This window comes from Eublepharis macularius, chromosome 1 (assembly GCF_028583425.1).
Source record: "Eublepharis macularius isolate TG4126 chromosome 1, MPM_Emac_v1.0, whole genome shotgun sequence".
NCBI classification, from domain to species: domain Eukaryota; kingdom Metazoa; phylum Chordata; class Lepidosauria; order Squamata; family Eublepharidae; genus Eublepharis; species Eublepharis macularius.
Genome location: NC_072790.1, coordinates 239,352,804 through 239,377,660, shown reverse-complemented (window position 1 = coordinate 239,377,660; position 24,857 = coordinate 239,352,804). Strand labels below are relative to the sequence as shown.

At 49.3% G+C, this 24,857-nt stretch overlaps 1 protein-coding gene across 5 annotated transcripts in view; it reads right to left on the bottom strand.

Annotated features, from left to right (window-relative positions):
- ADAR (adenosine deaminase RNA specific) overlaps nucleotides 1–24,857 on the bottom strand; it is a 57,522-nt gene that overhangs the window by 11,829 nt on the left and 20,836 nt on the right. For 2 of the 5 annotated variants that reach the window (XM_054994618.1, XM_054994626.1), the window contains exons 2-8: nucleotides 13,093–14,716; nucleotides 10,320–10,512; nucleotides 7,800–7,954; nucleotides 6,138–6,273; nucleotides 5,778–5,989; nucleotides 4,329–4,485; nucleotides 113–284 (exon numbers count right to left, since the gene is read on the bottom strand). In XM_054994618.1, coding sequence (XP_054850593.1) covers nucleotides 113–284; nucleotides 4,329–4,485; nucleotides 5,778–5,989; nucleotides 6,138–6,273; nucleotides 7,800–7,954; nucleotides 10,320–10,512; nucleotides 13,093–14,621 — 2,554 coding nt within the window. In that variant the 5' untranslated portion in view covers nucleotides 14,622–14,716. Of the gene's footprint in view, nucleotides 1–112; nucleotides 285–4,328; nucleotides 4,486–5,777; nucleotides 5,990–6,137; nucleotides 6,274–7,799; nucleotides 7,955–10,319; nucleotides 10,513–13,092; nucleotides 14,717–18,825; nucleotides 19,049–24,857 lie in introns of those variants that run through there. The other 3 variants (XM_054994610.1, XM_054994636.1, XM_054994644.1) reach the window with 3 other exon arrangements.

Here is a 24,857-nt window from a genome sequence, read left to right as displayed (position 1 = left end):
GGCGGGCAAACAAAGAGAGCTGTCAGGAAACTCATCCTCGAGGCTTCACGCCCGTAGGGGCAGCAGAGGCACATCAGCATGCGGCTGCAACGCACTCTGCGGGCTCTCCTACCTGTCCCGATGCTGACCACGACGCCCAGACCCTCCTGCCCTTTCCGCATGATGATGGCGGCCAGGATCTTGCGCCCAAGCAGGCTGTGCTGGATGCGAGCCGTGAGCGTGTTGAAACGCTGGTGGCTCAGCATGGCGATCTGGTCGTGCAGGGTGCTTCCGCTGACGGGGAGCTGCCGTGGGGAAAACAACGAAGGAGAACAAGGGCCTTAACTATGCAAGGAACGCTAGACAGGAAGCGTGTGCAAAAAGACTCAAGGAGGAAGACTCGCACAGCGCTACGCCTACCCTCCGTGTTATTTATTTATGTTCTTTACAGTCCACCTTTCTCAATGAGACTCAAAGTGGATTACACAGCGCAAGTCGGTATGATCAACAGGTGGGACACTCGACAAACAACACAACAGGGCATGGACTGCAGAAATTTGAAAACAAACATAAGATCTGAATACAATTACGAAACGCCGCAGAAAGAAAACATAAGCAGCTTGACATGAACAGATTACAGGAGTTGCAAAGAAACGGAAGCCACAAAGCTGGGTGTTGTTAGGGTTTTTTTGCTCTGCTGTCTTTTTTTTTTTTTTAAGTAATATTTTTATTAACATATTAAAATCAGTGAACAGAGTTAACAAAGAACAACAAAATAACAGTTAACTATATACAATTATGTACAGGAATACTTAATCACGATTGGTTATAGCTTTGAACAAGAAACAAGGATAACAGATAATAGTCAATAAGTCAGCTTTGTTAAGGTTCATATAACTAGATCTTCTTTGGGAGCTATTACTTCAATCTTGAGTAACAAAAAGTAAATGTTTGGGAGGATGCTGATCTGTGATAGAAATAAATTCAATAAATGGTTGCCATTTTGCCATAAAATCAGTTTCCCTTGCGTAATGTTCAGTTTGATATAATTTATCATATATTTTTTCTTGTACATAGTGATCCCCAATTTTTTCTAAGCATTTATCTTTTGTGGGGATTATTTTGGATTTCCAATATAAAGCCAGCAAGTTCTTTGCCACAACCAAGAGATTGCCAATGAGGTCTTTTCTGATTTGTGGGATTTCAATTGTATCCCATACATTTAAAAAAATGATCTTCGGGTGCTCTGCTGTCTTACCTGGCAAAGGGGAGCCCCAGCTCTCTGAGCCCGTGAGCACCTTTGGAATTCTGATGCAGGGTGGTGGGCGCAGCCACAAAACAGCCGTTGTGTAGACAAAGAGTCAACCACAAAATGGCCCTTGTGGAAGGCACAGCCTCCCCACACAGGAAGTCCAAGTGCAGCAGAAAAGAGGAGTAACTCTTCATACTGGGGGAAGAGGAGCGAGAGGCCAAATCCAACCATGTGGTGGCAGCTGCCACCGAAACGGTGTTTCGATCTGTGCAGCCAATCCGATCTCTGGCGGCCAATCAGAAGCCCTGCTGGGCAGGTGCCCTGCGCGGCCCCTCCAATTTTCCAAGGACATTTGGTGGGCATCGGGAAAGGTGCTGGCGGGTGCCATGGTGCCTACAGGGAAACCCTGATCTAGAAGGTTTGTATCCCAGCGTTCCTCTAAGGGGCTCAGGGCCCCATTTCACCCTCACATCACCCCTGAGAAGGTTCGCAAGAGCCACGAGAGAGTCTGGTACAAGGTCCTCCGTGAATTTCGCGGCACAAGGCGGACGAACAGAACCGAGGTCCCCCCAATTCTAGTTCAGCACTCTTAATCGCTACATCACACTTTTAATAACGGACAAGAAAATGCTGCAGAGGGGAAATGAACAGCAAGATCTGTTCCCTGTGTCTAGGAACTGGAAGCAGACCCAGGGCTGTACGTTTACGGTTTGTTCTATTTATTTACATTATTGATAGACAGCCTTTCCTGCTGAGTCTCGAGGTGGATTACACAGTCAGGACACTCGATTTCAAAGACATTTCAATAACCAATGTTATGGGGCACGTGAATACCAAATTGCAAAGGTTTAAAACCAGCAAAAATTCAACGCAGCGTTGGAAGAAATGCTGAAATGAAGCACACGCAATTCTAAGCCTGTTATATTAAACAACGCAGAACTACTCGGTAGGATCATACATCCTGAAACAGACAGTACGTAGTAGTAAAGTCTATAGTTCCTATCCCTTTACTGAGGCATCTCTTTGAGGCCACTTCTTTACAGCATAGCCCTCCTATCTGAGGAAAAAGCCCTCCTGTGCAGAATGAATGTGGCGTTAGCAAGCTCGTTCAGATTCTTGGCAAATTCCAGTCTTTGCTTTTATATTGTAGGGAGGGGGTCTCAGATTTCACCACTATGTTGCCTTACGTACTATCTGCTGCTTTAAGCATGTGCTCCTATGAGCTACCTGGGCTTCATGTTGTCTAATGTCAGTCCTAGAATTGCTTGTGTTCTGTTTCAGCATTTCTTCAACTCTGTACTGGATTCTTGCTAATGTTATGTCTTTGTAAACTTGTAATTATTTACCTTATGGCATTATTTATGGAAATGCCCTGGATACTGACTGTACTACTCTCACACTGTGTAAACCGCCTTGAGTCTCAGTGAGAAAAGGGGACTATAAATAAATAAACAAATAAATACATAAAGGTACACTCAATTCCAAAACGCGTTTTTATTCAGGCCTCCTTTTATTGCCAGGGAAATTAGGCTTGCCCGAGGGAAGAAATGCAATTTTGTTGAAAGCAGCGTAGAATAGAACGGTGATGCTCTGAGAAAGAAAGTATAAATTCTCCATCTCAAAACAGAGGCTTCACTTTTGGCTGCCCAACTAGCAAGCCAAACAGATGTATTCAGTTGTTCTTTAACTGATCTTTCTTTAAAAGTGATCAGTTGTATCGGCAGCCGTTGTGACACCTCATAGCAATTCATAGTTATCAACAGCACGGCAGAGGGAACATGAAAGCAAAGGAATAATACAGGAAGTGGAGAAAAAATGTCAACACTGGGACTCCATATTTAAGAATCATCCTATTATATAAAAGGCAAGCCGTGTTGCGGACGACTCTTAATCCTGGTGTGCCTGCGCAGGAACACCGGGATAAAAAAGGAGTCGTTGGAAACATGGTCTCCGGTGGCCACAGTGATGGGAAGACCCGGCGAAGTGGTGCGTCCCTCCAGAGGCTGCGGCAGGAAAGCTCAGAGAGGCGGTGCATCCCTCCAGAGGCTGCCGCCACGGTGGGAAAACCTGATGGCATGGCCAGAGGTCCCAAAGTCACGGAGGCGGTAGGGAGGCCCACACGCAGTGCACCCCTCCCAACCATTTGCTAGAGCCTCTTGCATTTTTTCACAAAAAGGGCTTTGTTGCTAGTAGAATCACAGAGTTGGAAGGGATCTCCAGGGTCATCTAGTCCACCCCCCTGCACGATGTAGGAAATTCACAACTATCTCCCCCCTCCCACACACACACCCAGTGATCCCTGCTCCATGCCCAGAAGATGGCAAAACACCGTTACGATCCCTAGCTAAACTGGCCTGGGGAAAATTGCTTCCTGACCCCAAAGTAGAGATCAGCCTTACCCTGGGCATGTAAGAAGGGGCCACGAGAACTAAGCCCCGATGTAACCCTTCCTGCCCTCCCTCTCATGATCTGCCTGGGTTCATAGAATCAGCATTGCTGTCAGATGGCTGTCTTGCCTCTGCTTGAAAACCTCCAAAGGAGGAGCGCCCACATCTTCACTTTCAGGTCACAAGAACCCAGGCAAAGATGCAGAGGCATTGTGGAAGGCAGAGCCTGCTTTAGCAAACATTCCCTCTCCCCTGAGCGCTACAGTTCTGCACAGCAGGCCGTGGCTTTCTAACAGAGAACTCTCACCACCTGCGTCAAATTACAACTCACCGATTCCTCTGGGGAAACCAAGATGTTTAAATTGCAAGCAAATCCAAAAACGTGGGAAACAGACACGTATTAGTAACAGGCCCAGGAACCATCACATCCCCAATCAGAAAGCTTTAGATGTAGGACAGCCAACCCATTAAGGATGGGGGGAAAGAAGAGAAGCCGACAACGCTTGACCCAGCCACTGGGAATGAGACTGCTAACGAAGCCAATTGCACCCGGGAGTTAAATCAGACCCCCTGCGCCGACCAGGCATTTCAAGCCTAGATGCTGATCATGGGGAAAAAAAACATCAGGAGAGCAGGGGAGGGAAGAACCACGAGGGACTTTCAAAGGACACGTCAGGAATATCCGAGGGCTACGGGCGGGGGAGACAAACCTCTGCGATAGTCATCCCTTCAAGGTGTTCGGCTTTCTCCGTCTCCCCAATCAGAACCCGGAGCGCGGCGTCAGCTGCCTCCTGCTTGCCCTGCTTCTTGCTGTGTGCCGTGACGGCTGGGAACCAGCGGCCGCCCACTTTGGCTTGGAAGATGAACCTGTCCAAAGGGGGAGAGAAGAGCTAAGGACATCAGGCAGAAGGCTGAAATTCACCAATTTGCGCTGCTGGAGGGGGTGGGAGTAAGAGGTTAGAGTTGGCGGGAGCTGGACTAAGAGGCTCCCTGAGAAGTGCCGGGTGGCATGGCTCCATCATGCCCCCCCTCCCCGGGGTGGAGACCCAAAAAGGTGTCCAGGGAAAGACACATGAAGGCTGGTAGAGGCATTAGCTGCAGCCAACTCCAGCAGGCCAGCTCAGCAGATACTGCATGCAACCCAGCTTCCCAAGTGCAATGCTCCAGGTACACGCTGCTGTCTCCCAGGTGCTCCACAAGCCGAGTAATTTTGTATTCCCAGCTGGCTTGACTTAAAAGCTCAGAAGGATCTGTTTGTTAACATCGCCTATCTTTTTCAACAGTGATACCGGCCCCTCCATGCAATTCCTCTGCTAGCCTTTACCTTTCCATCCCAGTGGAGGTGAGGAACTAGCATAAACTGACGGCTAACTGGCACACGTCAAGGAGACAATCCATTCTACACCCCCAGCTCAGTGCAATGGAGACGGCGTTGCTGGCATTCCGCTGGCCTGCAGAGTGTCAGTGAGCTAAAGTGGGACGTCTTGGTATCCGGAGCAACACGCACCATGAGCTAAAAAAACCCTGGCCATTTACCCCCCAATACTTGGCCTTGCACAGCTGCGCTTGATATCACACAAAAGATTCCTGGGGAAATCTCAGAAATCAGAGGGCAGCTGAACAGGAGTCTCCGGAGAGGAGGCGGCTTTAAATTGTTGCCCTTAAAGCCACCTATTCTGGCTATTCCAGAACAAGAAAAACAGAACAAAAAAATCTTAAAAGTGTGTGTGTGTGTGGGGGGGGGGGAGATTATGCAACTAGTATAACCACAGCAGAAAAACGCTGAAACCACATAATGTAATCAGAGTACCCATTGCAAAACAATTATTTGTGTTGTTTTTAAAAGATCAATGGGGTTTAGCTGTGGCTAGAGGGGCGGTTTTACTAAATTTGGGGATTCAAGCCCTATGCTGTCGTTGGGGGCCTAATCCTTTTTTGTACAGACCCACAGTTCAGTGACAGAGCTCACGCTCTGAAAGGAGAAGTCCATATATTTAAGCCCTATTACCCCGAGTAAAAATTATCCTGGGGAGCACAGCTGGGAGAGGCCAGTGCCCATGCACCTGGAGAGCCGCTTTCAGTTAGAGGGGCCAAGCGTTGGGCCAGATGCAGCTCACAACATGATTTCTAAATTCCACAAGACAGCACAGATGACTCACTTAGGATCATGGGGCGGCCCGGTCTGTTTGATCAGCTTGAATTCAGCGGCAAAACCGTTGGCCCGGGCATATTCCAACAAGCCACTGACTGGGTTGGAATTCAGGTACTTGATCAGCTCTCCGACGCCCTTTGCGCTCGCAGCCTTCGCCTCATCCAAATTCAGAGTCTGGCCACTTAAGACTTCCGATGGCGGATCACCCTGGGCCTCTACCTAAAAGTCAAGCAAAACAGAGAGCGACAGAGAGGCAGAGAGACAGACAGACACAGAGAAACAGAGCGAGAGAGAGATGCTCATTTGTAAGGAGCAGCACAGCAGGCTGGGAAGAAACACCAACGAACAGGAGAGGAGATCTAGCTACCTGTTCCAATGAGCCGCTGGTGTCCCCCGAGAGACCTTTCATGGCAACCTCAGCCGCCATCTGCTTCGCGCCCTTCTTGCTGTTGGACACCACGGCAGGGAAAACACAGTCGCCCACCTTCACGCAGTATTTGAATCTGAACAGAGGCCGTTGAGAGACAGAATTCAGAAAGCAGCCGTATGCGTAACGAGCAGCGGCTGCAGAAAGGCAGACAGATGCAGAAAAGGACATCTCAGCCCCTCCCGCCCTGATGTCGCTGTCCTCATCTTTCAACCCAAATCCTGCTGGAAAGGGTCAGTGCAGCATTTGTACTATGGGCAGCACTTGGCGTACCACTGGAATTCTAACCACCAGCGATTCAAGACTCCGTCTGTACCAGTTCCCAACTTCCCATCATGCTCTGCTGTGCCCAAGAAGCAGGAGCCGTGCTGAAGGGGTGGGGTCAGGGTGGGTAAGAGCAGATACTGTTCTCAGTGGCTGGGGAGTCAATGGGGACAGGGACTAATTCCAGACCGTACCCCAATGTGGTGTCAAATGCACCTCCCTTTACTTCCTTCCATACAAGCAAAGGGTTCGTGTTTTCTTCTTGTGAGAAAAGTAAAGCGCTGCATTCAGAGACTCCCCTGGGGAGGTAGTGAAACTAGACCTCCGTGTCCCGACACCGGGTGGCGGGATTCTCACCGGCAAGTGCCCCGCAAGGCCCCGCACACCTAGCAGACTCAGTCATATTCCAATCAAGCCTGCCCCACCCTAAAGGTCTTGCTAGTTTATCCATCGGTTCGCAAGCCACGGGCTCTGCCCCCAAAGTGGGTTCCAGCTCCGATGTAGGTGAACAGCAGCGAAATGGCATGACCGCCTGCCACCAGGGGAAGCTGATCAGGTGACTGCGGAGCAGCAATTCATACAGGGGCACAGCAGGCAGCCTCTGGGGCTCCTCCTTCATCCCCAGGGGCTTAGCTGTCTCCGGGTAGCTCGAGGCAATGGGTGTAGCCTCCCAAACCCACGCTGCTGGCAGCCCGAGGCATTCAAGGGGTGGGCCCTGAAGTTCAGAAGTGTGTCTCGCTTCAAGAAGTTTAAGAACCGCCACCAGTGCCGCTTGGCAGCATCAGCGTGCGTGTGGGGGTCCTACTTCCCCACGGCTCTCTATGCCCCCCCAAGGATACTAGCAGCAGCAGGGGGGGGAGAGGTTTCACCAGTGACACCCCACCTCCTCCTGCTCTCCTGCAGAGAGATGAGCCAGGGACTAAGCTCCGCCTGGCCTCACGCTCCTATAACAATATAACAACACTCGGTTTATATACCGCCCTTCAGGATGACTTAACACCCCCTCAGAGCGGTTTACAGAGTATATTATCATTATCCCCACAACAACAAATACCCTGTGAGGTGGGTGGGGCTGAGAGAGCTCCTAGAAGCTGGCTACAAGTGGAGGAGTGGGGAATCAAACCCCTCTCTCCAGATTAGAGACCCCCACTCTTAACCTCTGCACCAAACTGGCTCTCTGATAATTTTGCTCTACTGTAACCACCTTGATGATCACCTGATCAAAAGGTGGGGGTATAAACCTTTGGGGGGGGGAAAGAAATAAGCATTTTGCTTGAGATAGGCCCCCAGGGCAAGCTTCAGTTACACCAGGAAGAAAGTAGTTAACCCAAGTCCTACTTGGGGTCATGGGGGGGACCCTCCTGAGAGAGCAGCTGGAATTCACAGGCACTCCCCGACTTCTGGGCGTATTCCATCAACGCGCTGACCGGGTTCTTTCCAGAGAGCTGGTTTTGCTGTGGCGTGGCGGAAGGCTCCGGCTCCACTTCCTCAGCCTGTGCCGGGGTTAGAGAAAGAAGAGTTGAAGAGGGACAGCGGAAGAACGCGGCGACCGATACAGAGGCTAGCTTTGATTCATGTGAATTCTAAGCGGCTACCGAGTGCAGAACAATACAAATGGGACGAGCTCCTGCCCAAGCACCGCAGTCCATGGTGGAAAATGATGGGGAGACCGTTTATCCTGATCTTTTGGAGAGGCAGGAAGGATCAGGCAACAGGCGGATCACTGCCTGAAACCTCTCCCCTTGCCTCTCCTACCTGGAAGGACATTTTCCAAGCCCGCATCGTAGACTACAAAAAAACCACCAAAAAACCCAATACAAACGGAACAAACCGTACGTGAAGGGGAAATAATCAAATCAATCTATAACTCTAGCAATAAACCACGACTTGAAAAAGAGGACTATCTATTTGCTTTACGGTACATCCTTTTCACTTACCTCGTTTACTCTGGACTAACTTTTTCCAGCGACTGTTGATTTTGTGGATGGAACCGTACCTTTAAATTGTTGTTCTAGAGCGGCGTCCCATTTGTGAATGTATGCTTTAAATGTGTCTTATCTGTACTTTCCCAAATAAGTTTGATATCGTGCTCTTCGCAGTATTTAATATATATTTCGACTGACAGCTTGGTTTATTGCTTGAGTTATAGACTGATTTGATCATTTTCCCTTCACGTACGGTTTGTTCCGTTTGTATTGGTTTTTGTTTGTGTGGCGAAGAAGCCTCTGTGTGTTTTACTTTCGCATCATATACTGGCATGTTTACCAGAAGTCGAAGCAATTTCTGTCTTAAGGGAACGCTTCCCCTATTGACTTGTCTGCCACAGAAATCTAGGGTAGGGCAGAGGATTTGGGGAAATGTTCTAAAGGACACTCTTGGTTCATAAGGAGCACCGGTCAAGCACTCCCACCTCCCTGCGTGAACTCTGAGCAGACCACAGATTGCCTCAAACTGGCCCCTCTAGGGGAGGGTGGCGGGGAAGACGTCATTCAGGAAAACACTTATTTCCCGTGATCCATGAGGAACCTTCAGCAAGCTTCCAAGGAATCCCAGAGTGATTCCGCACACGTTGGATAATGCACTTCCAATCCTCTTTATAGATCATTTGGAACGGATTTTTTGGTGTGCGGAACAAAAAAATCCAAGTGCATTATCCAACGTGTGCGGAATCGGCCCCAGGGATGTTCCAGAACAGGAAGGAGGCTACCAGTGTACGGTCATCACGAGAGAGGCAAGATGGAGGATGGCCTCTTGAGCCCATCCAACCTCTTACGGTTTGGGGCCTGGCAGATGAAAAGTGTGACACTGACATTTGGTGGAGGGCAGAGGGCCCACGCGATCCCGACTGAAACAGATTACGGACAGGGAGTGAAGCCCTTCCTTGCACAACACACAACCAAATTGTGGCAATGGTCAATGGTGTAAATGCCTTTAACAGGGAACGACACACGATTCATGGAAGATAAACAAAGGCTAAATGGAACCTCCAGGTTTAGACGGAGCCCCTCTCTTAGTACCAGTTACTGGTGGTAGAGCGTGCCGTCAAGATATAGCTGACTTATGGCGACCCCTGTTGGGGTTTTCATGGCAAGAGACGAACAGAGGAGGTTTGCCATTTCCTGCCTCTGCAACCCTGGTCTTCTATGGAGGTCTCCCATCCAATTACTAACCAAGGCTGACCCTGCTTAGCTTCGGAGATAGGACGGGATCTGGCTCACCTGAGCTATCCAGGTCAGAGCACCAGTTACTGGAGGGGTGGGTGGGTTATGTCTGGCTTATAGACTTCCTAAAAACACCAGGCTAGCCACCGCTGAAAACCAAGGCGTTCCTCCTTTCTGAGCTGTTATTTTTATGCCCTGCTTCTCAGCCTGAAGGCTGTTTTACGAACAACATTTAAGGCTGCTGGAAATCGCTTCCTACAGTTTTTACACCCTCTGTGGACTTCTGGGCTTGGTTTTATATCGGTAATTTTTATGCTGGCTGTTCTTGTTTTTTATTTTGTGAACTGCCTCAAAAGGTCCCCAGAGAGGCAGCACATGCATTCTTCAAAACAGAATGCTGGGCTTGATGCACTCATGGCCAGTTCTAGCCAGGACTTTCACAGGTTCTTAGGGTTCAGGAACATTTGCTGAGTAACGGGGAGCCGGGCTTTGGATTCCAACCACAGAATCAGGGAAGGGATCTCCGGGGTCATCTAGCCCAATCCCCTGCACAATGCAGGAAATTCACAACTACCTCCCATGGGCTGACTAGCTGAGCTGCATATTTTGCAAGATGAGGAATTTCCCGTCGCACTCTGCCTCGGTTTCCCGTCCAACCCTCTGGCAGTCCCGCCGCCCACCCAGCGCCTCTCCCCACCTCCTCGGCTTCGTCGAGGGAGCTCTCCTCATAGAAGGGCTTGTGCAACTCCAGGCCGTCTTCCCCCTCGTGCTCAGCTTCATGCAGGAGGATCTTCATGGCGTTTGCAGCAGCTTCCTGCTTTGCCAGCTTTTTGCTGCCTGCTTCTGCTGGCGGGAACCGTCGGCCGTCAATCACGGCCTGGAACTTAAACCTGGACAGAGAAAAACATTTAAAATGTTAGGAGACAGGAAACCAAAACCTGCGCCTTCTCTCAGCTCTCTGCTGCCCTGGCCAAAAAGGACTAGAGGGGAAGGAGCTAGCAGTGCAATTTCTTGCCCCCAAATTTGATCTTTTAGGGAATTCTTTCAACAATGATTTGAAAGGCCTAACAAGAAACCTAGGCTGGGCTTCTGGCCAGAGGGGAAAGTTTTGGACTACTAACAAGTCAAATGTTGTTAAACAACAGTTAAGTTTCTTTAAGATGTAACTTTATTTAGAACAAAAATATGCTTTAATCATATGTTTGACTAGCAACGAAGCCTGTTGCATGAAAAAATGCAACGGGCTCTAGCAAACGGTTGGGAGGGATGCGATGTCCCGGGCCTCCCTGCCACCTCCGCAACTGCCTCGGGACCTCTGAAGGGACACACTGCCTTGCCTGGCCTTCCTGCTGCCACGGTCTCCGGAGGCCATGTTGCCAACGACTTATCCTGGTGCTCCTGTGCAGGTTTACCGGAATAAAAAGTGAGTTGTTGGCAACATGGCTTGCCTTTTATATAAAAGGATACTTGGCGGTGGAGAGTGCTGTCAACTCATAGCTGACTTATGGCGACTCTTGGTAGGGTTTTCAAGGCAAAAGTCCAACAGAGGTGTTTTGCCATTGCCTGCCTCTGCAACCCTCGTCTTCATTCGAGGTCTCCCATCCAATTATTGACCAAGGCTGACCCTGCTTAGCTTCTGAGATCTGACGAGATCCGGCTCACCTGGGCTATCCAGGTCAGGGCATGTTTGATACTTACACTAACTATAAAAACAAAATTAGTTAATTTTGCCATCGTTTGAAATGGACGAAAAGAAACTTTAAAGACAACATTTAAGTTTTTCGAGGCAGTTCAGCCGAGCAGGCAGCAGATAGTTCTTTCTGCCAGGAGATACCTGCAGCGATAGGCAGCCAGGAGGAGGAGATGTGCTCTACCGCTAAGCTTGCCCCCACACCCGCCACTGCTGCAGGGCTGGGGGAGGGTAGCATGAAGCTCCGACTCTTGACCGGACTGGCAAACAGCGCCTTTGTAAAATAAAAGACTGAAGTTCTCACCTGCTCGGGGGCATTCTTCCCTGCAGAGAATATTCAACTGGGATCAAACAGTAAGTGGTTAATTAACAACCATCAGTAAGTGGTTAATTAACAGTGTCTGACACCCTGCCTGGCTCCCTTCTTAACATTTTTTGTATATAGCAGAGGATTCTGGGACACATTCTACAGCACACACTCAGTGTGTTGGTGAGTCTTATGGGCGCAACAGAGGGCGCAACATGTTTAGAATGTACCCAACACTCTTTTTCCAGTGGTACACTCCAGCAGAAGATCCGTGGCAATGGGCAACCTGTCTTTCAAAGAAGGGCAGATCCTTTTTGGGGGGGGGAGGGGGACCCAGTAAGATTCCAAGGAATCCCTACTTTACAATGGATCAGTTTGTAACCAGGTCCCCTGCACCCAAGGCCTTTTGAAGGGCCTCTCTGTTCTTCCAGTGTCTTGTAAAGAATCAATCTGCTTTCACATTGAAGGAGGAGACACTAGGCCAATTTTCCTGTCTAGCGAGCACGGGGCTTTCGACTGGTGCTTAAAAAAGGCAAAAGAAAAAGGGTGAGGCTGCTTGCGTTTTGAACACGGTGTCTATAAAAAGCCACCAAACTAGAGTATAAAAATAAAACCCCAAATCTCCTGACTGTTCCAAGCGACAAGCAGGGGATGCTCCAGGTCTCCTCCGTAAGACGACAGATGCCTGCTGCTGAAAACAAGCGATGCAGGACTTGGGGAGAGAATGTATTTTCTAAGCTGCTGAACACCCAGAGGGCAGGCCCTTTCCCCTTGTAGCTGCTACGGAGGATTGAATTCTCATTCATTCACGCATTCATTCTCTCCCTAGAGCTCTCCCTCCTTCCTTCACACCCCACACTGTTTTGCTAAGAATCCCTCTTCAAATTTGGGAGGAAAAAGTTGCAGCAGACTTAAAAAGCTGCAGCAAATTGGGGGGGGGGGGGAGAGATCCACAAAAGTTACCGGCCCACATAAACCATTACGGCTCTGCCTGCTCACACGTAATATTTAGCAATACATCCGCAGTCATCTGGGGCACCCAGACAGGCAGATATCGTGATCAGGTAACAAAAGATTCTTGTCCTCTTGATTCTTAATTCTGAGTTGTGGAAATAAGGTTAAAAAAAAAACACCAACCCCCAAAACCGACCCCCCACCCACCCCATACTTCCTTTCCTGAGGGCTCATATCCCTCTCAAACGCATCTCTCTGTTTGACCTATGCCCTCTCTTTCCATACAAAGCCCTCTATGGTCTACTCCAGTCCCAGTTAATATGAGAGCCGGCAACCTAAATGCAGACGCTCACAGGCCTGTGGGATGTCCTTCTACAATTACTTAAGGTCGAAGGAGATGGCCACGTAAACATCGCAGCGCTCTTACGCAAGACAACGAAAGTTAACAGCCTTCTTTTAAAGCTGAACCCTAAGCAGGGAGCCAAGCCTCCTCCCCCAGCCCCAAAGATCTTCTCTTACCGTGGCTCATGGGATGGCCCGCTCTGCTTCAGCAGGACAAACTCGCAATGCTGGTATGTGTACTGGGTATATTCAATCAAACCACTCACGGGGTTCTTCTTCTGACAGGCTGTTAGCTTTTCCAAAGGGGTGGAGAGGAAAGCCGTGTCAAACTGAGCCGCGTAACTAGGGGACAGGGGGGACTCCATGATGCACCGCGACTTGTCCTGGTTGCTGATGGCATTCAGGTCCTCCGGAATGTCGTCTGTGGCCCACCTGCCGTTCTCAGAGTTGTCACCGTAACCCTGAAACCACTGGTACCTGGGTCTCTTGCTGCGAGGGGGGCCAATCCGAGAAGTAGAACCATCGCCCTGCGGCTCCACCGGCTCGGGCGGCTCGGACACCTGCTGCCCGTTCTCAACTTTCTCCTCGTTGTCCTCCAGCTGTGGAGGAGGAGGAGGAGGAGGAGGAGGAGGAGGAGAAGGAAGAGGAGGAGTTGGCACCTCTGCGGGCAGCTCTTGCTTTATGAGAGGAGCTGGGGCCTCCAGGTCTGGATCCGGAACGAGGGGGGCTGCTTCTTTGACTTCGCCACTCTTCTGCTTGAGCTGCATGCGCTTGCGTTTGTTGTCGGTGAGGGACCACTTAGGAGGCGCCGTGTTCTCCTTGCACACATCGCCCATCTTCTCCATGGCAAAGAGGGTAGAGTTCACATCCCTGGCCTTGGAGAAGCCAATGTTTTTGGCAAGGTTGAGGGCCGTGGAGTCTTGGACGCTGAACAGATAGTTGCAAATCTTCTCCTTGACTTCAGCCATGTTGAAAAGATCAGAATCGTCTTCTGAATGGATAGTAGAGCTCTGTTCTCTGGATCCGGCTGCCGGAGGTCTCCAAGGGTACCCCTGGCTGGCGCAAGAGCCTTCTCCAGCTGCTCCCTGAGGCTTTGGACTGTCCGCCAATCTCCACAGCGGAGGGGTCCCCACTGTTTTGCACAATGTTCCTCGATCGAGAAGCCTGTAGAGATGATGGTTGACCTCCTTCTTTTGGATTTGGAGTTGCCAGGCGAGTTTGCGAGCGGTTTCGGTGCCTCCGGGCCCAAGCTGTCTTAAAATCTCTAACAGTCTTTGCTCAACCTCTGAGCCAGCGAGAGTCAGCTCCTGGAACTGAGACACGAATCCATCTAGCTCGTCCTTTCGCTTTCTGTTGCTGTGCCTTGGCGGAGGTTGGAAATGCTGGGTGGGTTGCTGCCAGCTGTTCCAAGGAGGCCTTCTGGTGGCACTCCGACAGTTGTATGAGAAGCTGGAGGGAGCAGGCGGGCTGGAGGGTTTGGGGCCTGGGCGGTAGCCCTGATAAACCTGGGGGCTCTGTGTCTGGGATTGCCACAGTGGCACTTTGTCCACCTGCCCCTTCAGGAAGAGGACTTGTTGCTGTCGGTAATGGTCAAAACCTTCTGCCTGCGGGACAAGAGGACCGTGGAAGAAAGCTGGGTTAGGGAAGTTGTTAGGTTTTGGGACGGCGTGATCAGAACCTCTGCCTTGAAAGACACCTCTGCTCATAGCGTGCTGCTGGGGCGGAAGGGTGAAAGTGGGCACTTGCGTGCCAGGCGAGAAGCAGAGGTGATTCGCTCTCCTGGGGGCCGCTCTGCGGAGGCCTGGCAGAAAGAACACAAAGAGAACAAGGCTCGTTTTGGACGCTGGCTATACGCCCCCTGCAACCCCAGCGGGCACACCTGGCCAGCCTCTCTGCCCAGGATGGCACCAAGCAGCGATGGCTTTCCTACCCACCGAGCAGCCGGACCCTAGCAGAGAACATTATGCCGGCGATACAGGCGCTCGTTTTAATTCTACAGGAATATACAGAGGCTCTGGGAATAAGGAGGAGCTCCCAGGACTGACCAAGTGCAATTTCTCCGTTCGAGGTAAGTTTAATCTCGATTCAAGCTTTGCTGGGCGATAGACAGGAGCAAAGTAGCACGACTTCACTTTTGCTGTCTTTCCCCAATGCGCCCCAATGTTCTGCAGCCTTCCCTAGAAAAGGGTACACCCCTGTTTTCGAGAAACCTGGCCCTATTTCATTGCCGGTGGGGAGATCAGATCACAGAAGAGTCAAGACTGCATCCGTCGCTCGGTGCTGTGCGTTCCTAACTGAGCGGAGGGTGCTTATGCAGGCTGAGCACTTGGTTAAGGCACAAGGGGCTGCACTAACAATTGCAACACTGGAAAGACACACAGGGCCAGTCTCGCTGTGCCATGGACTAAAACGCTGGATTCAGAATCCTGAAAACCTGAATGAGTTTGTTTTCCAAAAAGTATTCTTATAACGCACAAAGCGGCCACCTTGAAGATATGCCTGCTGTTTGTGCGACCGTCTGGGTTGATGTTTCGGCAGACGTAGCTGACAATGCAATCCTAAGCAGAGTTACTCCAGTCTAAGCCCACTGATTTTAATGGGTTTAGACTGGCGTAACTCTACTTAGGAACGCACTGTAAGACTGTTTTGTTTAGCGTCCCTCCCAGACTTTAGGAAACTAGCCCCTATTGCTTCTTTACTGGACTCCCTTCCTGTAATTCCCAGCTGCTGTCCTTCTCAGATCTCTCCCTCTCATACACAAAACATACATATATATACATATACATATACATATATATATTACTTCAATGGGGAGGAATCTTAATGGTTCAGAACGAGACTTTACAGCAAAAGGCTCCACAAGCACGGTGATATTCAAACCCATTTGAAAGAAATTATACAAATTGTGGGTCAGTTGCAAGCATCTGGAACTGAGATCAGCGATTCTGAAATTAACGCAGTTACCTTAAACAGCCTCCCTAGATCACATGCAAATGTGAGATCAGTGCTAGAAGCAAGGGATCAGGTAGATTTCTCTTATACTCTCAACTTCTTAAAAGATGAGTCTATTAAGAGGTCCCTTGAACAGGCAGGAGAGAGAACGAGCGAGTTAAAAGTAAATGATAGATCCAGAGAGATCACTTGTAATTTCTGCCAAAAAGGGGGGGGGGGGCATCTACCGAGACACTGCAGACAGAGAGGGACCACGAGGTTGTTTTGAAAATCAAAGCAAAAGGGGGCATTCCAATGCTCATGATAGCAAAAGCGCATCAAGAGACTTTGCTTGCACGATATCAAATAATGATTTTGACATGAAAGATCTCTGGGTTCTGGATGCGGGCTCCTGTGACCGTATAAGCCCAAATTTAGACTCTTTCCTAAGTCTGAATAAAGAAGGCAGACGAGATCTTTCCCAAGCAAATGGCGATCGCCTGCAGATCAAAGGAATTGGAGATCTTAAGCTGAAAGTCGTTGATTCAGAGGGGGATAAAGTTGATTCTGAAGGACTGTGTTTATTGCCCTCAAGTTAAACAGAATATCCTCTCTGTGGGGAAAATGCTCACTGCAGGGTTTAGAATCTCAACTAACTGCAGCATCTACATTACTGAAGCAGGTGTTGAGCTCAGGGCTCTGAGAAATGGGAAGAGCTTTGACTTAAGAAATGCTGATTCTGTGATGGGGCAATACGAATCGAAACAGGATGCCTGTAGAAATGCAAATGAGAGGGATTTGGTCAGAGAGCTGAGGAAATCTCTTTTACTGGCTTGGCAAGACCCCTACGTGCTGACTGGGATGCCAACCTGCAGGGAGAACACCAAGTAACTCCCCTGCCAGAAGGGAAGGCAAAAATCCGGGGTTCAGAAGGGGCAGGAACGGGTGAGCCCAAGGAGACGAACAGGAGTTAGTCCCAACGAGCAGTACAGGCACCAGACTTCAAGCTGTGCGCAAGTGTGCAACCTAAGCTTAATGTTGAAACTGCTGCACCGTTCACTAAACATACTGCAATCTGAGCTATGCTCCGTGTAGCAACCCACCGAGAAATGCACGTTGAATACTTTAAAATCAAAGCAGGGTTTTCCAAAGATGAACCGACTGTGCTATTAAGAAGGTTCAACTTCCAACCAGGAAAGGCAGAGCCGTGCCTATTTACAAAATTAAAGAACGGACAGTTTCAATACCTGCTAATCTTGGGATGAGAATTTGATTTTGTGTTGTGCAAACAGAAAGGATGTCAAAGGAATTGCTAAATGCCTACGCAGGGACACGGACATAATATCTCTTGCAAAACTGAGTAATTGTCTTGGACTACAAATCGACAGAATAAAAGATGGGAGCTTTCTCCTAAACCAGAAAGATGAAATCTTGAAACTTTGTACAATCTCTAGGAATGCAGAATGCCACAGGAATAGACACATCGATGGAACAAGCTTATCTCAACCTCACTGAGGGAACGCAGCTTGAAAACAACCAGAACTGGACAAGCCAAAGGCAATTTCTAGTCACCACGTCTAGTTTTGGTTGTTCAGGCTCTGTTCATTCCAGGGTTACCTTCTTTCTCCATCTGGCTGGTCAGCTCCCTTAAGGCCACGCGCCTGCTTTCAGGGACCCCAGGGAAGCCTCAAGCTTGTCTGCCCTCTCCCCAAGGGAGAGCTTCCCTTAACAAGCCACCGAAAGCCCTCTCTGCAAACTCACCAGGCGGAGAAAGCACCAGACCCAGTAACTAGCCCCCACCGCCTACATGCATTGAGAGCACACCTGCCTTGGCTATCCTTTGTTTTCTCCGGCCAGCAAAATAAAACCAAAGCCCAGGGGCACCTTAAACACAAGCATTTATTTCAACATGAGCTTTCATGGGCCGCAGCTCATCTTCTAAGGTATGGGGAGGGAAATCGAACTGGAAGTTCTATTTAAAGGACAGTGTATGTGTGTGTGTGTGGGGGGGGGGGGACAGAGAGGTTAGGGATGAAATCCATCACACCACCAAATTCTGCAGCTGGGAATTTAGAAGGAACTGAAAAAAGGAGAGAACTGTTGGTTTATTCTGACCAGGCTAACTGTAAGGAGAGTTTGAGCTTATCCCCTGAGCATTCACAGAGCGTAAACCCAACATTCACAAAACAAAGTGGATTTTTAAAAAAAACAAAAAACAAATACTGGGGATGTGGTAGCATTTCCCCCTACCCAGTTCTCCCTTCTCAATTTACTATCACAACCATCCCAGGATATAGAGTGCGCACGACGGGCCCAAGGTCACCCAGCCAAACGGCATGATTTCTGATCTCCAGGCTCCTAGTCTGATCCTAAATCATTTTTAAAAACTGAAAACAGAAATTCGTAAGCCCTGTAAATAGCTGAGAAAAAAACACACACACTGGTGCCAGGATCTAATTTTTCCAAGCAAAATCGCCCGGGTTACTTGCAGCCAAGGCAACTTGGGAGATTTGACGCTGTAGTTCTGCAGAGAAGCAGGCATTACTTTTTGAGCCTGCCGTTTCAGAGCACCCGCTCGGGCCAGAACCCCATTCTATACCAGAACCAGCTCAAGCCCACCTGGCCCAGGTCTCCAAGTAGTATCGTAGGAGATCTGCTAAAAAGTCGGTGGCTCGGCCACATAAACCCTCTGCTGTTCAACAAAGCCGCAACTTGCGCCTAAACTAAAAGTTCCCCTCCCCAGATCGAATGCACCCCCCTCCTATTTGCTCAGAAAGGTCTGAATGCCAGGGGGGGGGCAGAGTACTTTGGCCAACTGCTTTGGCCAATTTCATGAGCAACTGTGGACTAACAGACGGAAACAAAGCAAAACAGGAGGAGAGAGGAGAGAGACAGCCGAGGTCTGGTGTTTCAAAGGAGCCAGCTGCGAAGGCAGGTAGGAAGCAGGAGGGGGGAGCTTCGGATATCAATCAGGCTTACCTCTTTTGTCTCCATCCCGGTGAAAACTGGGCATTGCACTGATCGTAAGAAACCCCAAGAGACAAGCCTCTCGTTTTCAACCTGAGAGTTTTAAGGTCTTGACTCCCCCCCCCCAATAGAGGCTGAGAGCAAAGGAGGAATCAGCCACAGAGACCTCTGTCCATGCTACCTGGCAGTAGGGGGAGGGGGGTTGCAAAGAGCTCCTCTCCACCACCCACCCAAGGACCCCTTTCCCTCCCCCATCCCCTTCCCTCCCCAGGGCTGATGAAAGAGAGCTGGAAGCCACTTCACAGGGCTCCAAGATAAGTTTCGCTTTCAATTCTCCAGCAGCCCAGCCTCCAGGCCAAGCGTGGTGTCTCGTTTCAGCCAAAAAGGGTGGGGCCAAAAGGGAAACCATCCGCCCTAGAGGTCAGCCAGGAGAAGTGGGAGGCTTGGGGGGCAGAGGAACTAGGTGCATGGAGAGGAGGGGCTTCCAGCTGCCTTTGGGCTTGCTCAGAAGGTTGTGGGATGTTTGAGCTCTGGGAGTCCAACACAACCTTCTCCAAATGGTAAAATAGAAGAATCCAGTAGCACCTTTAAGACTAACCGACTTTATTGTAGCATAAGCTTTTGAGAACCACAGCTCTCTTTGTCAGATCTGACGAAGAGAGCTGTGGTTCTCAAAAGCTTATGCTACAGTAAAGTCGCTTAGTCTTAAAGGGGCTACTGGGCTCTTTGCTATTTTGCAACAACCGACTAACATGGCTAACTCCTCTGGATCCAAATGGTAAGGCTGAGATCATCAGAATTTGGGAAGTGAGGAACAGACAGAACTGCAAGACGGAAGAGAAACTGCTTCCTAAAATAGCATCCAGCAGAGCTGATTTTGCTGGCCTTAATTTGCTTCCAAAGTCACTTTTCTCCCTACCCCATCACCTAGAGCTGCCAGAGGTCTCCACCCCCAATAAGTCTCCAATATGGCTTCAAACACAGCACTGGCTCTCCGCCGTGCAGTTTTTCAATCGTCTAAACCCCACACTGGTTGTAGGCTCCTCTGAGCCCAAGAGGCTGCCTGCTGTGCCCCTGCATGAACTGCCGCTCTGCACTCACCTTCTAATCAGCCTCCCCTGGTGGCAGGTAATCGTGCCATGTCACTGCCTCGGGTGCAACTGAGCAGCCCAACATTCCACATGCAGCAAGGCTCCTTCCCTAGGCATGCCCAGAATACGTGGGGCGGGGCATTCATTCATACCCACACACTCTGAAAGTAAATCTATTTGGGTCCAAGAGTGAAATATGCCACCGGTTTCAGTTCAGAAAATACACACATCTCAGCTAGCTACAGGATCCTCTATATGCATGACTACACAGGCGGGTTGTTATTAAAGGTGGCCAAAAGATGACGCAGCCGGAGTGAATGAAAGGTGATCTCCTTCCCCATCCATGCCCCTCCCTAACTTCATTTGGGATCTATGGGTCCTAGACAGATGGCAGAGCCAAGGCGCCGGCACCCCACGGAGCATCCTGAACGTTTGGAGATGCAGGAGTTTCAAACCAGGTCAAGGGCACGCTCAGTACGCCGCAGCATAAACTTTCCTCCCCGGGTATTGGTTAACAGGCTCGGATAACGCGCTCGCCTCTCCAGGTGCAAAACGAGACACGCGCAGGGTGACAGCAGAAGATCTGGCAGGTCAGTGCCAGGGTGCCACAGGTGTTATGTGGGCACACTAAGACAGAATGGGAAGTCCTGACCCACAGGGAGAATGCAGCGATAGGCCATCCAAATACCTCTCATGCCTCTTGGAGGCAGCAAGAGGGATCGGTAGGCAGATTAGTCAAGTAAGTTCGTTCAGATCTTGGGTCTTCAACAAGGGACTTCAAGGGGATGCTTACCCCACCCTCCTCCATAAAAATACAGTAAGGTAATTTTGGGCTCTCGTGCTTCCAGCCTGCATATACAGGTCACTGCTGGAGATCCCAGGGGTGTCTGAAGACAGGGGGTCTCTACCAAGTTGGGGGTTTGGAACTGATCAGCAGGGAGGAGTTGCCAGTAATAACAAATTAATTTCAGCTGGGGTCCTTCCGCAAGCCTGCTGCAGTTTAATTCTGCTGATCCGGCTTTCCAAATTTTTTCTGCGTACAGCAAAAGTGTTTGCCAAGCAATCCTAGCAGGCGGCAGGAGGTGCCGGAGTGTCTTTTCTCCATTCCAGCAGCCTCGGTATCTCCATGCATGAACGGAAATGAGACGCCCCCCAATAACTTACTATTATTATACGCCATCTTCCTCTCCAATGAAGACCCAAAACGGCCTGCATCGTTCTCTTCTTCTCCCCTCCATTTTATCCGCACCATAACCTTGTGAGGTAGGTTCGGCTGAGCGTATGCAAATGAGCCAAGATCATCCCATGAGCTTCTGTGGCAGAGAGTGAACTTGAGTCTCCCAGCGCCTAGTCCAGTGCTCTATCCACTACACTGGCTCCCAATTATGTCCTGAACCCGAGACTCGTAGTAAGCGTTTCAGGGATGCTTGCCCACCATTGCTGACGAGCATCCAATAGGCTTCAAGGAAACTCCAGGGCACAAGCGGCTATTCTTGTGCCAAGCAGGCCAGAAGATGACTGGGGTGGACAATTTCGGGAGAGGAGGTATGCCACTTTGTGTCCCCATTGGGGAGAAAGGCAAGGAATAAAATAAAATTAAAATAAATATAATTCTAGAGGACACCAATATGCAGGTATTAGTAACAGATTAGCCTGCAGCTACTGGTGGTTGTTTACTGTGGGTAGAACGGGTTTTCATCTTGATTTATATTCATTTATTAGATTTATATCCCGCCTTCCCCATGAGTGGGCTCACGGTGGCTCACAACATCCATGCAACACAATGTTAATCATAAAACTATAAAATCAGTAATAATTATAAAAGGTCGTTAAAATAGTCCAGGCACCTTCTGTACATAGGCTACTTAGATAGACATTCGGGAGTCCACATATGGGCCAGAACAACATATGGGCATAACACATGGCCGAGGGCAGTCATGGAAAAGGTGGTGGTGTTAGATGGAAGGGGAAAGAACACCCGCTGGCACTCAGTCAAAGTCCCGGTGGAACATCTCCATTTTACAGGCCCTGCGAAACTGCAACAGGTCCCGCAGGGCCCAGATCTCCAGCGGGAGAGCGTTCTACGAGGCCAGGGCAGAAAAAGCCCTGGCTCTGGTCGAGGCCAGTCGAATGTCCTTCAGGCCAGGGACCACCAGGAGTTGCTTGTCTGCAGAGCGCAACACCCTGCAGGGGACATTTTAAAAAGGACCTGATGCTAGTAGGATGTGGACAGGAGTCTAAATAAACTTTTATTTGAACCAGGTAGTGTTGCATAGTGGTTAGGTGTCATACTAGGATCTGGGACTGCCAGATTCTGTTGTAATACTCTCTGGGTGACCTGAAGCCAGTCACTCTCTCAGCCTAACCTACCTTACAGGGTTGTTGTTGCAAGACTAAAACGGGGAAGGGGAAACATATATGATGCCCTGAGTTCCCGGAAGAAAGGGCGGGATAAAAATGTCTTACACAGGACACCAAGACCAATATTAGCCCTGTTACAAGGGAGACGCAAGAAGTCCTCCAAAATATGCAATTTTTATAAGGATTTCTTAGTTCTCTTTGCATCATTGGGTACCGTCATTACCATGTATGCTGTCATATGGAAACACAAAGGCCTAATGGGACCTCTGAAAATGCTGTGATGTGCTCTTATAAATTTCTAGCTTAACTCTTTTCTAGGCTATGTTTCTGCTTCGAGATTGTGAGTCAGTGGGTTGAATCCTGTGGAACCATTCCAGTAACGGTGGCGGTACCTCCCCCTTGGCACAAGAAACCTTCCCCTGATAGAAGAGCCTCTTATTTATTTAATTTATACCCCGCCTTTCTCCCAATGGGGACCCCAAGTGGCTTACATCATTCCTCCGTTTTATCCTCACAAGAACCCTGTGAGGTAGGTTAGACTGAGAGTGTGTGATTGGCCCAAAGTCACCCAATGAGCTTCCGTGGCAGAGTGGAGATTCGAACCTAAGTCCTAGTCTGACACTCTAACCAGTATACTGTGCTGGCTCTCTTGTGCCCAGGGAAGGATCCTTGCAGCTGGGGAAGCCACGCCCTTCGCAGAACAGACCCACTGGATTTGACCGGAGATTTTATATGCATCTACGGTACTCTGTTTTTGCAGTTTGAGAGTAGACCCATTCAGTCTTTCTTTACAGCTGCTGGCACCAGAAAAAAATCCAAGAAGGGCTGTATGTATAATTACGGTAATCTTGCTCGAACGCATGGGGGAAAGCGGGAAGTCTGGATAATGAAGGGAAGGGGATGCTTGCGGTCCTTCCCCCACTCCACAGAAGCAGAGAGACAGGCAGCCAAATTTGTTCCCCTCCTCTCTTGCACTGACGCACCCACTCTGTGAAGCAGAGGAGCCTGCCAGCCGCAGTTCACCTCACCTGGCACCCTGAGAGCAGCCTCTCTGGTCCTGTTTAAACTGCCTGATCACCTGAGCTGGGGAGGTGAAATTTCATCCCACCTGCAGTTCACACTCTGAGCCTTACAACCAGTTTGACCGTGGTAACTTGATCCCAGAGGGAAGGAATATGCCCGAGACTGGTAGTAGCTCCGAAACATTCTTCGGGATCAACGGTTCCTCTTGCCGTGTCCAGGACTACCAATTCATACACATCCTCTTTACGCCAGTCTGAGTAGACAATATTGACCTTGATGGCTCAATGTTCTGAGTCAGTATAAGGCAACTTCAGACGTGTCCTCATGTGAGTACACTTATTTTAATAGCAAAGAGTCCAGTAGCAGCTTTAAGACGAACCAACTATATTGTAGCATAAGCTTTCGGGAACCACAGCTCTGTTCGTCAGATCCATGCATCTGACGGAGAGAGCTGTGGCTCTCGAAAGCTTATGCTATGATAAAGTTGGTTCGTCTTAAAGCTGCTACTGGACTCTTTGCCATTTTGCTACTGCAGACTAACACGGCTAACTCCTCTGGATCTATGACCATGAAAAGCACCTTAATAGTTTCCTTCTTTTTAATTGGGGGGCGGGGGGCGGGGTGGAAGAGGTGGGTCTCCCTAAGAGCAACAACCACTAGGAGAGAAACTGTGAAAATCCTAAGCAGAGTTACTCCAGTCTAAGATTTCAATGGGCTTAGACTGGAGGAACTCTTCTTAGGATTTCACTGTCTCAAAAAGCGCTTCAAGCCCGAGCTCATCGCTACATGTCCCAATCAGGAACAGGAACAGGATCAGCCTGGGAAGTCGGGTGGAAAATTTTCCAGAATCAAATATTTTCCGATGCTGTATTTTTTCCGTGGAAAATTTTCTGCTCCACGTGTGTAAATACAGTATGTTTCTCTATAGTTGTCAGGAAGTCTGTTGTGCTGCCCATCAGTCCTAGAGGAGCAAAATGCAGGCTATGAAGCACAGATAAACTCCAGTTCTTATATATGGTCCAGGCTTATACATGGAGTACTTGCCTTCTCCTGTAAACATTATTTAAACATTTAATTTAATTGGTTTAAATTAACTAGTTTAAACAATTAATTAATTGGGTTTTTTTTAAAAAATCCCTGCTAACATACTTATGTTGCATCATTTGACACACTGATAATCTGCAACTCCTTACTAATTTACAAGCAGTATTCTACTTCCTTGTCTGGAGGCAATTCTTAGGCTTCGTTCAAATGTTGCTTTAAGCCAAGATTACGACAACATTGGCACACACCTGGCTGAGCTTGCGTGCACACCTGGCTTCTCCACACCCCTTCACACAGAGCATCCCAGTTAACAACGAATCCTGGTTATTTCTGACACGTGAATAGGGCTCACAAGGTAACCAGAACCTGGTTTTTGAGGAGGTAGAGAGAACCACCCTCTGGTTAACTAAGAAACCTGTGTTCACACGTCATAGGTAAAGAGACGTACAGTGCAATCCTAAACAGAGTTACTCCAATCTAAGGCCATTGAAATCAATGGTCCTAGACTGGAGTAACTCTGCGTAG